The sequence below is a fragment of the Coffea arabica genome, chromosome 1e (assembly GCF_036785885.1).
Source record: "Coffea arabica cultivar ET-39 chromosome 1e, Coffea Arabica ET-39 HiFi, whole genome shotgun sequence".
Classification (NCBI taxonomy): domain Eukaryota; kingdom Viridiplantae; phylum Streptophyta; class Magnoliopsida; order Gentianales; family Rubiaceae; genus Coffea; species Coffea arabica.
In genome coordinates this window covers 51,848,757-51,861,499 of record NC_092311.1, presented here as the reverse complement: position 1 = coordinate 51,861,499, position 12,743 = coordinate 51,848,757, and the positions used below count along the sequence as shown (strand labels likewise).

Below are 12,743 nucleotides of genomic sequence, written 5' to 3'. Positions count from 1 at the left end.
TCTGCAGTTTGATTCACGTGCAGCACAGCCCACTCAAATGAGGGGACACAGGACAGGTTCACTTCAGAGTTCTGGGGAAAATGAATTTGAAGCGGTTGCAGACAAATATCCTATGAATGCATTTTCAGACGACGCACAATATGGCATTACGTCAAACTAGCTTGTGCTTTATAAGTAGTTAAATAAAATACCATTCTCTCATGGAATTACCTGATCTATTGCTTAAGCTTTCAACAAATTATAACAGAGGTCTTAATTAGGGATTAGAAATGAGGAAAAGAGAAAGAAATTGAAAAAAGATCAAAGAAAATAGCACTTGCTTCTCCCCGTCCTCCTTTAAGATTCTTTGGATTGATTGCTCCATTTCTTAGGTCGATTTCAAAAAATACATAAATCAAACAAATACAGAATAAAAAAAAATTCATTGCATCTGTTGCCTTGGCTATTATTTCACACGGTTAACAGTGCTGCAACTTGGCAAAATATTGAACTCCCGGGGCATCCAAGTCCTGAGAGAAGTGACAAACCTGTTTGGATTGCATTTTCCGTCATTTTTCATGAAAAAATTACTGTAGCGACTTGATGTATGTGAGGGAAAAAGGTAATAGGAAAATGTGATCACGAAAAATGATGTAATTTTCAATGGAAAACCGCAATCCAAACAAGGAGCATGTAAGATTTTTATATAGATATTTCATTATATGACAAGTGCCACATGTTAATGGCAAATGACAATGCCACAGCTCATTTTTATTTCCACAGCAAGTTTATGCTAAAATAATAATAAAACTCTCTCTCCCAACTCCAAATTGCATTTAAACTTGAAAAGGGCAATTTTAACATTTTGTACAAAAAAGACTCTGGAATAAATAAATGAGCTGTGGAATGACATGAGACTGAAATTCCAGGAACCCCAGGTAGAGGGCATCAGACAAAAGAAATCCTAATAAATATAAAATCAAATATAACAGAACACCCAAATAATCAAATAGCTCGTTCTCATATGCAAATGGAAATATACATGTGAGTGGAAGACATTCAAAACAAGTCGATTTGAATTGAAGTTTTCCAAAATCAACCTGCACCTTGCATCAAATCGGCAGTGTAAGCCGATTATCTTTGGTAAGCATGCCCCTGCTCATTGATTATTTGCCCTAAAGCTGATGGATTTTCAAGCCATAGTTCTCAGCTCCCCAATCCAGTATCTATCTTCATTTGAAGCCAATCTGTGCTGGCACCGAACACTATGACAAAAACCAGAACGACCTCCCCTTTAAATGGAAAATCTTTCCCACCCACGGAAGAACTATCCGTGCTGAGTAATTATAGCAAGCATCATTGACGATCTTCGTTAGCCCTTGAACGTGTCAACCGCCTACGCCTCCTGGGGTTTAAAGAAACATCCTCACCACTATCACTTAACACATTTAGCTCAGGTTCATCTTCCTGATCATCTTCATCATCATCTTCATCATGTTGCAGACCTAAAAGGTTCTCCCCCCAAAGAAAGCGGCGCCTAGAGAAAGCTCCAGAAGAGCGCCGGTGCCTTGACAATGGCCTTGATCTGCCACCCCTCAGCTCAGCTTCAGAATCCACTGAGCCAATCATCTGAAACAACAAGAAAGTACTCAACAACCTGCCGCCCCCCTCGCCTGAGAACCTATCTCCATTTTCAATTACATAATCCCCAAGTACAATGGCGCCTGGCATCGCAGAGCGTATGGCACTGACTATATCATCGTACTCTCTCTGGTCTTGAAGGCGCCGCCAGGCTCTCTGTCTTGATGGATCAATGTCAGCAGGGCGAACAGTTGGGTGAACTCTTCTTGCATGTCTACGCAGTTCCCTATAATTACCAGAGAATGAACATGATTCACGAGAGCAACTTCGATGCTTTAGATTGAGGTATCTTCTTGCCTCCTCCACGACCTTCCAACCCAATACACTTCCACGACATAAAGGGCATCTCAAGTTTGCAGTAGTTTCAAAAGAATTCCCCATATTGTTCTCTTCCAACCCAACACCTTCCCATGAAGACGTAGAATCCCTGAGTTGTATTGTTTCTTCTTGCATCTCCAAGTTATTATCCACGACTTGAGAACTATTTTCTCCCAATTCTTCAGTTGCTACCGAGCCAACAACTGTTACATCACCACGATCTCCTTGAGCTTCAGTCTGGTCACCTGAACTTCTCGACCCCAAGTTCCCATTAGATGTGCTAACCATATCATGCTGGTTTGTGGGGTTCAAACTAGGTGAAGTATCTTCATCTCTAAGTTTCCTAAAACGGTCAAGGCAATTTGAGTGCCTATAACTTGTGTCACAAATATAGGATCTGCAGCCCTTATCATGGGAACTGCACAACAGAAGAACTGCATTATGTGGGTGATCCATGCATATGGGGCATGAAGCTTCATCCCATTCCTTATAGAGGGCATGCATATCTGCATCATTTGAAATGCTTCTTTTTCTACTAGCCATCTACGTTCACTGGAATAGGTTGCTAAAATGGAAGTGTTAGCATAGCGGCCTTATTAGGTTGTAGTACAAAATGAATGAACCCAAAAAAAAAAAAAAATGTTTACAGGGCAGAATTTTTGTTGCCCAGACTAATTCAGAAGATTATTCCTCCATGAAAAATTCTCAACTGCTCAAACACGGTGAATAATGTAGAAGTGCCTAAAACCAGTCAAGGACATGCACACACACGCACACAAAAGGAGACCGTTACCAGAAAGAAATCAACTGACTAGAGCACAAAAACATCACATTTCAAATCTACTGTCAAATCATGTTATTAATAATCTACCAGGTTCCTAAACAAGTTAGAAATAGAAAACTTGAAAAATCATACCAACATCAATTCAAATCTACTCTCAAATTGTTTTATTAATCTCCGGTAAATTAACCTAATGTATTTGCTAAAATCAAATGAAACCTGCCTCAACCAAACAATTAAACAACCATGGCACGCCAGGGCAACCAACATAAGCTATGCAATTACTTTACATATCAAAATTCAATCAACTTGAAGAAATGAGTAAGCATTATCATATACTGCATATATACTCACCAAGTAAAGGCACTGAGTTTTTCTTTGCTGGTAGCTTCTGATTCTTATGAAACTGATCAGAGTTAGCAAATCAAAAGTAAAAGATTCTTTATGCGACTTTTAGAATAATTGTTGGCAACCCTTCACGAGCATTTATGAAATATAATTCAGTAATGCAGTCTTAGAATTCTTCAAGTTACACAGCCTCACACAAAGAAATATTGCCTATATCTTGAGCCACAGTCACCAAGGCAGTCCTAAAAACCTGCATTTATATGGTGGAACACAAAAGAGTCATGTGCGTAACCTCCAGTTACAACAAACAACTTAAAATAAACTAGAACGCTGCAGAATCTTTCTGATAGAAAACAAGCCAAAATTTAACCAAAAATTCAGCTGGAAAAGTTTCAAAACCGGACAAAGAAAAGCCCACATATCAATTGTGACTAGATTGCACTTAATTTGCATTCGGTATACTCTAAAAAGCATGCACCTCTAGTTCATACCAACCTCGTAAGCAAATAATCAAATACCTTGACGTTATGAAGCATCAATAGGAGCCAGAATTCTGAAGAAATGTTGGTTCCATAAGGCAAAGTATATCGTAAGGACTAATAAACTACAGGGAGGTAACCTTAACAAAAAAAAAAACACAGAGGCAACGAAACAGGACATGATGTGAACTAACACTCCAAATCCAGACCCCTAATGGCAAAATTATTTTACCCAGAGCAGTAAAATGCTTCGCACCAAAAGATAATTCTACGACAACAACAATCATGAAGGCAGATACCAGCAAACCACAAACTCATTATCTGATTTTCCCTGTGAATTCCTTATGGTTAAATACCCTAAGAAAAATAGCAAGACCTTCAGAAGCTTGTTAAGGTGCATTTAAATGGGAACAGAAATAAGTCCACCAAATTTTTAATCCCAATAACAAATATCAAATATTAAAACAAAGAACCCCAATTCATAAACAGCCCATCCCGACCAACACAAACCCTAATCTGAACCCACCTCAATAGATCACAAAGATCCTTCCTTTTCTAGCTAATCAACCCACAAATACAGCATATATGCATCAAAATCCGTCAACTTACAAAGATCAAAGGTGAATCGGATCAAGAAACAACAGTTTAGGGTAAAAACAATTACAAAAGCCCCAAAAAAGATGCAAAATCAACAAAATGAAGTTACGAAATTACAATTCACGAGGAAATTGAATTCGTCAGGCGATTGTCCTTAGGAATTGATTGATTGATAGATTGATTGTCGATTTCTCTTCATACATAAATTTAATTCAAGTGCGTGGAAAATTAACTTTCTTGTGCCGTGAGAATCACGAGATGTTGCGGTGAGAAAGGGTAGAAGAAAAGTGAGGAAATTTTGGAAATTGGTGATTCATTAGATATGGTGATATAAGAGCATATTTATAGGTGATAGCCAGTGGAAAAGAAATCCCAAAAGCCAATAGGAGTTGTAGAAAATTTTTGTAATACAGAAAAGAAAAATGGGGAAACGTTGTGGTGCAGTTTTAGGAGGGGTTTGGACTTTGGATGAAAGTGTTGGAATGGATTGGAGGTTGGAGCTTTGAAGAAGAGGCTGGGAATGTAAGAAAGAAATGGTAAGCAATCGTTTTTTTGTGAATTGTTGTCTCACGAAACCGTCTTCCTTTGATGAAGGGTAAATTCGCGTGCGTGTACGTATGCATGCCGCTAACGTGGACAACACATAGGGGCCCGGGCCTATATGGGTACTTCTTGAGATTTTTTCCGTATTAATGATGTTTGCCTCCACCTTTCTTTTTTTTTTTCGCAATGATAATAATTATATAATCTATTTTATCCTAAAGAGGAGGAGCCTAAAGAGACTCATGTTAGGGATTAATAAGTATACAAATCTTACTAGATCAAATGGGTGTTTTGACACCACTTTTAAATTTTTTTGCTGCAGATAAAATTTGAACCCCCACCTCCAGTCCAAGAAGAGATCCCTCTATGGTGGCCACTTAACCAAACTCAGTGGTTATGTTTGCCTCCCCTTCTATTCCCAAATTTTTTGTGGGTATACACTACAATGCATGACAATTAATTTTGGGAAAGAATTAAATCCACGCCCTTCCATATTAATTCCATACTTTGTACGCTTATCAGACACTTATGCATTCAGATTTTAAGTTGATTTGATACTTCTTGTAGTTTCAAGAACCATATATTTATATAATAAAAAAGAGAAAGAGCAAATGATTACATTGAAAAAGAAAAACAAATATATCTAAAAAATGTTTTTTCTTATCATTAAGCTGCACTTAAGATGCCATCTCAATACACACACTCATAATTGTTAATTTTTGTTTGTATATATACATTTTCTCAATTTAAGATACTTATTAGGGAGACCCCAAAAAAAATACTACATTGTCACTTTTTTAAAATGCAAAAAAAAAAAAATCTAAAAGTGCAATCCAAAATTTAATTTAGCACTTAAATTTAATAGATTCATATTTTAATATGTTTGGATATGTTTGATAACCAAAAATTAAATATGTGAATTAATTAAATAGTACTGAATTGTATAAATAAAACTTATTCTTAAAAATAAGTGATATAATATACACTCAAACATATTAAATTTAATATTTAACAATTTAATAGCTTCAGATTTCCAAATCAAATTTCAGTTTCAATCTTATCAAATGCATCCTAAGACGCATTAATTATACAAACAACACCTAAACAAAAACCAAACACGACCTGTAGCGATTTAGTAATTGATTCCTAGTTCAACTAGAAACCAAAGGCGCCCTAATTTTATTTCACCTGGCAAGGCAAAAGGCTGAAACACCGTGTCGACACTCCGGTGCACGCATCACTCGTTGCGGGTCATAAACCCTTTTCACAGCAAAGCCACAAAATACTGCTGTTCAACAGAGTTGGGGAAGCTATAGAAGAAGAGAGTGAGCAGCGTCTCCGCGCCTATGGCCAACAATCCCTCGCAGCTTCTGCCATCAGGTCCCTCCTTTACTTGTCTGCTTTGCTTTGCTTCCGTGCTTCTCTATTTCTCTCTGATTTTCAACTACCAAAAAAATTTGACCTGAAAATTGGCGAAATTGACCTTAGGGCTTTTGGATATGCAGAGTTGATTGATCGGTGCATCGGCTCCAAGATATGGGTCATAATGAAGGGAGACAAGGAGCTGGTTGGTACTCTGAGGGGTTTCGATGTCTACGTCAACATGGTCCTTGAAGACGTCACTGAATAGTATGTTATATTTACCTCAATCTTCTATATAGCATATATGTTTTACATGATTCTAACACGTACATGCGTCTTCCTTTCGGTATTCCTATTGTGTTTTATTCTTTATTTTTAATGAAATTTGGTGTATTCTTTATTTCAATGAAACCGTCAATGTCCTTTGCAAGAAGCTGGGTATGTCTCTGCAGGATTCAGTATTCTCTTGGGTTTTCACGCTTAAGTAAGAAAATTAATGGGAAATGCTAGATGTAAACTGAAGGGGCTCAATTTGAGCTCTCAAGCTTGTTAATGGAATCCCTTGTTTATGCTGTGAACTGGTAGAGCATTTTGTTTAACTGAGGCAAACTTTTCTACAAGGAAATTGGTGTTTTTCTTTTGACGTCAAATGTCCTTCACATTTACTTGTGATGTATCCTGGTGAAAGCCTGAGTGATTTGTCACTTTTTGTCTAATTATTCCATTTTGCACTTTATGATAATTCAAGGGTACCCATTGCGAACTTAACGTAGGTATACATGTCCATTGGATTGCTTAGAATTCAATTTGACTCCGTATAACCACCACTTTATTCAAATAATACTCATGCTTAATTATTGGCGTTAATGAATTTCAACCTTGTAATGAAGCCTTGTAAGCTAGATATGGGATTTAAATCTGAAACACAAAGGAATATTTGCCCTACCTGCTAGGCTGTCAGCGGATGTCTGGTTAACTGGTTTGACCAGAGGTACTAGGGGACTTTCTAACTGATGTGTGAATAGTGTCTTATTGTAAAATTCTTTTGAGTTCTGTCATTTATCCTTTCAGTGATACTTAATGGATGTTTGAGCTTCTTGTGATTTGTGTTGGCATGTAAGTCATTTCGTAGTTTTGGGTATTGTTCACCTCTAAAGCACTTTTTCTTTTTGAACCTCGTATCTCTGTGTATGCGTGCGTGCATCAAGGCATCTACAGGGTTTTTTTTTTTCCTTATTTCTGCTGAGTAATATAAAGGGTGTTCTGAGGTAATCTTTATAGTTTGTGTTGCTGTCCTCCACCAGACTACGTTGTAATGCATCATTTTCATTAAACTTAGTTATAAATTTTATTTTAGACCTGTCTATGTACCTCATTGATATCTTTGGAGTATGGCACTAGAGATGCAACTTTGTTAGTGATACAACGTATAGTTTAGAACCTTTCTCCTTGAGGAATATGGATATGATGACTAATGGCACCGGCAGTTGGCAAGATGCTGTAGGGGACACCGGAATTGAAGATTTACATCTATAATTTTATCTAAAGAAGGTGAACTGGGGGATTGTTGGATTCTTATCAAATCTCATTTGTAGCACATACTGAATTAGAACATTACCTTAATGATGATAGCATATGTTAGAAAACCAATTATTCTGTAGGTTATAAATTTCTATTGGCAGCCTACTCAATGCCTTGTGGGCATCCATCTTGATTCTCCAATAAGACTATCTTCCAAGCAAAAACCGAATCAGACTCTGTAGTGCAGCCTAACATCTGTGGTTGAAATTCATCAATAATGACAAGTCGAAAGGTTTTATAAAATGTTAAATTTAGTTAAATGCTTCTGGAAAACTTTTCCCCAGATTTCTCTAGTTTCTTAGGTGTTCTGAAAGCAGAGGTCTCCATTTGCCCTATTTAGTATACTTATCTGTTTTTTCCTCTTTAAGACAACCCCCATGACCAGATAAAGAAACATAGGAGTGGATGCTGTGTGTCTCTTGTGAAATTTATCATTTTGCCCAACTACTTTTCTTACTCCAGCGTTTACAAGGTTCTGTTTCTGATCCAATCGAACTCTTCTTTGTTGGTAATTTGCAGTGAAATCACTTCCGAAGGGCGCCGAATAACAAAGCTTGACCAGATTCTGCTTAATGGAAACAACATTGCCATTGTAAGTATGCAAGATATTTCATGTTAATTCCTGATATTCACTTTGTTTTGCTGGGTCAGTGGTGACAAGCAGTTTGTGAAACTTTTTGTTTTCTCATTTATATATCATTGATAGTCTTGAGAAGTTGGACAAAAACATTTGAGTCAGCTTATTTTTCTCCTTTAGTTGTATTGCTTTCTAATCTGCCGGTTGGTTTTTCTGTCTTTTTATTTGAGGCTATATTTAATGGTTATCTAATAATGCTGACTCAAGAAAGTGTCCTTTTTGCTAATATTTTCTTCTAATCTGCAGCTGGTCCCTGGTGGCTCCCCAGATCCTGAGTGAGGAAGCTACTTTTGTGGCTCTCGCGAAATTGTAGACTTTCCTGAGGGGCCACTTTTGTTGATCTTAGGCCATTGATGTCTAATTAAAAGTGGATTCTGTAAAATCTCATAGGAGGAGCCCTCTGTTGTTTTACTGGTATGGTATAACAGTCTTTCAACTGTTTGGAGAATTTAGTGGTTGGCTTGTGCTGTGGATTATTGCAAATTTAGTGCAAGTATTTAACGTTGGTTTGGGCGCTTAAACAATGCATACTGCAGTCTGCCGGTGAGAAACTAGTTTCAACAATACTAGGATGTTTCTTGAATTTTGATGATATCGCCGCATTGTCAATTTTACTCAAGGATGAAAAATCTTCCTGCTATAAATCGTGCCGTTCCCGAAGAACATCAAAGAGCTATGCAGAGTGCTAGATAAGCTAGAATTTGTTTGGTCCATTCTCTTCGATTACAAACTTAACTTTAGGACGCTCTAAAAAATGGAAAAAGATAGCTGCTGTGCCGCACAATTCGTCAATTACGCAATGCGACGGCTATGGCCCATTTGTACGAAGCTTGGAGAGACTAGACAGGTTCAGAATCCTCGACAACATTTGTAGGAATATTGGAGATTTGTCGTGGGCTTAATTAGCTGATGGACAGTGTTCCTTCAAATTGCAAAAGGAATGACATGACATCCAGACAAATCGGGTCCCTGTATTTATGACATCAGTGGGGGGAGAAATAGCCTTTCGGCCCAGAATGAATGAGGAGGATTGAGGACAGCCCTGAAAAGAAAAGCAGTTTAGGAGGCCACGTCAACCCAAACCAAGAACAGCTAGATGGCCTGTGGAATGGCACGTTCACTCAACTGGAGATGGATGGTCATGGGATTGGGATCAAATCAAATAGTACCACTGACTCTGAGACTCTGAGAAGGAAAGGTTTGGCACAAATTGAAATTGTCCGTCTCTGCCTAACTGCAAACACATTCCTCTTCCTGCATTATTCAATGCTGCTAGCTAATTCGCCTTTTAGCATACTTAAAATATTATGGGCATCAGTAATTCCTGATTTACTCTCTGCAATTTCGCATTCCTCCTTTCTTGAAGACCTTTTTTTGGTCTCATTAATGTCTTCTTCTTTCACCGTCGTGGGCTGAGATTGAGAACATATATCCGATTGGTCATCGGTGAGGGAGGCCCATGTGAGCCCTGTTGTGTCCCTGTTTTTCTTTGTTTGTGCCGAATCCAATAATGCCCCATTAATTACTGTCGCCGTTTGATGATCCTGCGTACTTAGACTACAATAAAAAAAAAATATGCACCTCTTTCTTTCAATTCCCACATGCCTTGATGATCTATAATATACGATTCCGGAAGTTGATGATCTATTCCAAAAATGAATTGCAATTCACAATTGTGACAAATATTCTCTTCATATTCAGCTACTCTCTACTGATTAGCATGCAAGGAGGAAGGCTTCACCGCAGAAGGCATTCCTATTTACCTCCACCCAAAATCTTGGAAGCAACGAGTAGGATATACCCCATTAAATTGGGGACGGAACAACAACTGCCCTACATGTGTATGGTTGAGAAGAGTGCCACCAAGGCCGAGTCCATTATTATGTACTGAATATGAAGTACATTATCCTTAGTGATGTTCCATTAAGCACAAATTACCTCCTTAATACCCCCCACATGATCATCAACTTATAAAATAGGCTTCAGTGAACTGAGAATCACAAGCCAACCAGCCCCCACTAACTGCATGGCTGTCCCAGCATCTTCATAGATTCATTTCAATTCTTGCATTGTCTTCATCTTCATTTTGGTCTGATAGCCTATGAGGGTGTAGGAATCTCTGAGCATAGAGACATCACAGCTAGATTTTTTCTCTTCGCTGTCCAAAATTTGACCAAAAAAGTCACTCCTAGACCCAGTTAATCATTTCTCTCAAGTCAGGAAACTATATAGTACAAATTTAGCCCTTTAAAATTATCAGCAGTAACATGCAGGTGAGCTAGCATCCGTATATTTTTATGACAGAAACATCAAGCAGTGGAATCATCCCTCATGCTGAATTTGTTCTGCTTACATGTATATATTACAGATCCTTCAATGGCTTCAGAAAGTAACTCGCGAGCCTCCGAGACACAGAGATTATTGTTTCACCGGCAACAAGAAGGAAGGTCTAAAGGGTAACATTACACTTCCGTATACTGATGCAAGTAAACATTTATTGCATATTAGCTGATGAGACATAGCTTTAATTCTTAGCATCGTTTTTTGGTTTGTTTTCAGGTGATCAGGGAGTAAAATCCAAAGACACGGCGTTGTTGTCGAAGAATCCTAAAATAAAACGAAGACGGAAAAAGGCAGAGCAAACAGATTTAGCTTGCAAGAACTTGAGTCCTTTCAAGCTTTTACGTAAAAAGGGCATTGCTAAGGCCTGCTTCTATTGCACTCTGAATTTGAAGAAGGTTGGCGGCTGCCATAAGAGGCAGCAATTTGTAAATTCCATGAAGATGAAAAAAGAAGACCTTGCTAGGGGATTAGGGGTGATCAGCAATCACAAGGCTGAGAATAAGGTTCTGCCGATCAGCGATCAGAACACTGCATCATCTTCTTCAACTAATGACGCTGATCATCGATGCGCTAGTACTACTGCAGAAAAGAAAGAAATAACTAACAAGGGAGACAAAGCCAAAACACTTTCCAAGATGAAGGAGCTTTTGAGATGGGCTGCTGCTGCCAAGGTTGAGAAGGGAGGAAAATATATTAGCCGCAAGGTATATTTTAGCATTTTGTTTTTCAAAACTTCATTCTCTACGTTCCGTCTTCAATACATTAATGTCGACTCCTCGATTGAAATATGAGCCACTTCCCCAATTAATAAAAGAATAGAAAAAGAACAAAACATTAGACAAAAGGATATTGAGTGGACGAGTACTGCTGTATTTTGTCTATTTGTTGCCACATCCATAATACGCAGAAATGAACCTTTTCTCCCTATACCCTTACTTATTTGTCTACCATAACTCTGCTAAATTTTTGTTGCAGAAATGTCCTAAGGTCACTGATCGAACATTCCCTCCTTGGTCTGCATGCTTTTATCTGTTTTTCAGGTTTTACACTTCAGAAATAAAGCAGCCCTTAAAGCAGTTCCGGACGATGATCAACTTAGCAATGACTCTCCCAAAATTAGTTTTAGATGGGAGGTAGAGAGTTGCTCCACCACTTCTTCTGCCTATTCTGCAATTTCATCAATCGCTTCATCGTCAAAGAACTTTGATCAAACGTCAACTACTCAGCTACTGTCGACTCCCCTCCACAACTTTGATCTTTCTGTTGTCAGGCCGGGAAATTGGATCACCACAGATTCTGAATGTAGGAATTAATTTCTCTCTCTTTCTTTCTTTTTTTGGTTTTTCTGTATCCCTTTTCTCAAAACAATATTTAATTAATTTCTGATTGTAATAAATAATCCATGGTTTTGATGAACAGTCGTGGTGCTCGAGTTATGAAGATTACTATCTCTAAAACTGGGTCGGAGATTGTTGGATTGATTCAACAGTGGGAAGAACAATTGGATTCGAACTATCGCCCACTGAACGCACGTCAGTTTGATCAGCGTCCGGTGGTCGTAAAGGAAAGAGGAGTTAGATACGGCACTGATGCAATGCAGCAAAATGTAATTCTTTAAAGTGGACTTGTGGTGATCAATATTTGAACCACTTTTTTAACTTGTATCTCAGGATTAACTCTTGTAAAAAGAGTGAAATTTTCCCAATCTATTACTAATGAATTTCAGATCAAGTACGAGCAAGCTAACATCGCTCAACCGATTTTCTTGCATCAATTAAGTTTTGGTTTTGATTCTCTCTTCTTGCAAGGCATGTTTTCAAGTGATTTTGACTTTTTAGTAGTCGAAATCACAATTTAAAAAAAAAAAAAAAAAGAGTAGATATCCAATGACCTGGCCAGAAAATTATAGCAAGTCTCATTCTTATTAATGCTAGATCCAACCATGGGTCTGGTTTTGGACGTGAAATTTATGAACAAGCATTCATCCGTTTTGGGAAGTGGGAACCATAATTAAATGAGTCATGGTGGAGGTTAAAAATTTGCGACCCAGCATGCACCTAATCCACCAACTCAGGTGTTTTGGGACCTCAAGAAACCGAGGCGAACAAAGGCTCCCTCCCCGATCAGTATTCAG

The 12,743-nt window shown here is 38.1% G+C and overlaps 3 protein-coding genes across 4 annotated transcripts; 2 read left to right on the top strand and 1 right to left on the bottom strand.

Annotated features, from left to right (window-relative positions):
• Nucleotides 1-941: 941 nt before the first annotated feature.
• Nucleotides 942-4,716, bottom strand: LOC140013393 (uncharacterized). Of its 2 annotated transcripts, XM_072062667.1 has the most exons (3): nt 4,261-4,716; nt 3,074-3,317; nt 942-2,503 (listed from the first exon to the last, which is right to left on the bottom strand). In XM_072062667.1, the coding sequence occupies exon 3, from the start codon at nt 2,479-2,481 to the stop codon at nt 1,336-1,338; it is 1,146 nt and encodes a 381-aa protein (XP_071918768.1). In that variant the 5' UTR covers nt 2,482-2,503; nt 3,074-3,317; nt 4,261-4,716; the 3' UTR covers nt 942-1,335. The 2 variants fall into 2 exon arrangements, with proteins under 2 accessions (XP_071918768.1, XP_071918765.1); XM_072062664.1 differs by having other exon boundaries at nt 942-2,490; nt 3,074-4,716.
• Nucleotides 4,717-5,850: 1,134 nt separating this feature from the next.
• Nucleotides 5,851-8,790, top strand: LOC140013388 (sm-like protein LSM5). Its single transcript, XM_072062659.1, has 4 exons — nt 5,851-6,066; nt 6,192-6,315; nt 8,149-8,221; nt 8,513-8,790. Exons 1-4 carry the CDS (start codon nt 6,033-6,035, stop codon nt 8,543-8,545), a joined length of 264 nt encoding a protein of 87 aa, XP_071918760.1. The 5' UTR covers nt 5,851-6,032; the 3' UTR covers nt 8,546-8,790.
• A 150-nt stretch (nt 8,791-8,940) lies between these two features.
• Nucleotides 8,941-12,367, top strand: LOC140013382 (uncharacterized). Its single transcript, XM_072062651.1, has 6 exons — nt 8,941-9,464; nt 9,968-10,539; nt 10,635-10,722; nt 10,826-11,313; nt 11,650-11,911; nt 12,029-12,367. The coding sequence occupies exons 2-6, from the start codon at nt 10,534-10,536 to the stop codon at nt 12,046-12,048; spliced, it is 864 nt and encodes a 287-aa protein (XP_071918752.1). The 5' UTR covers nt 8,941-9,464; nt 9,968-10,533; the 3' UTR covers nt 12,049-12,367.
• The last annotated feature ends 376 nt before the right edge of the window (nt 12,368-12,743 follow it).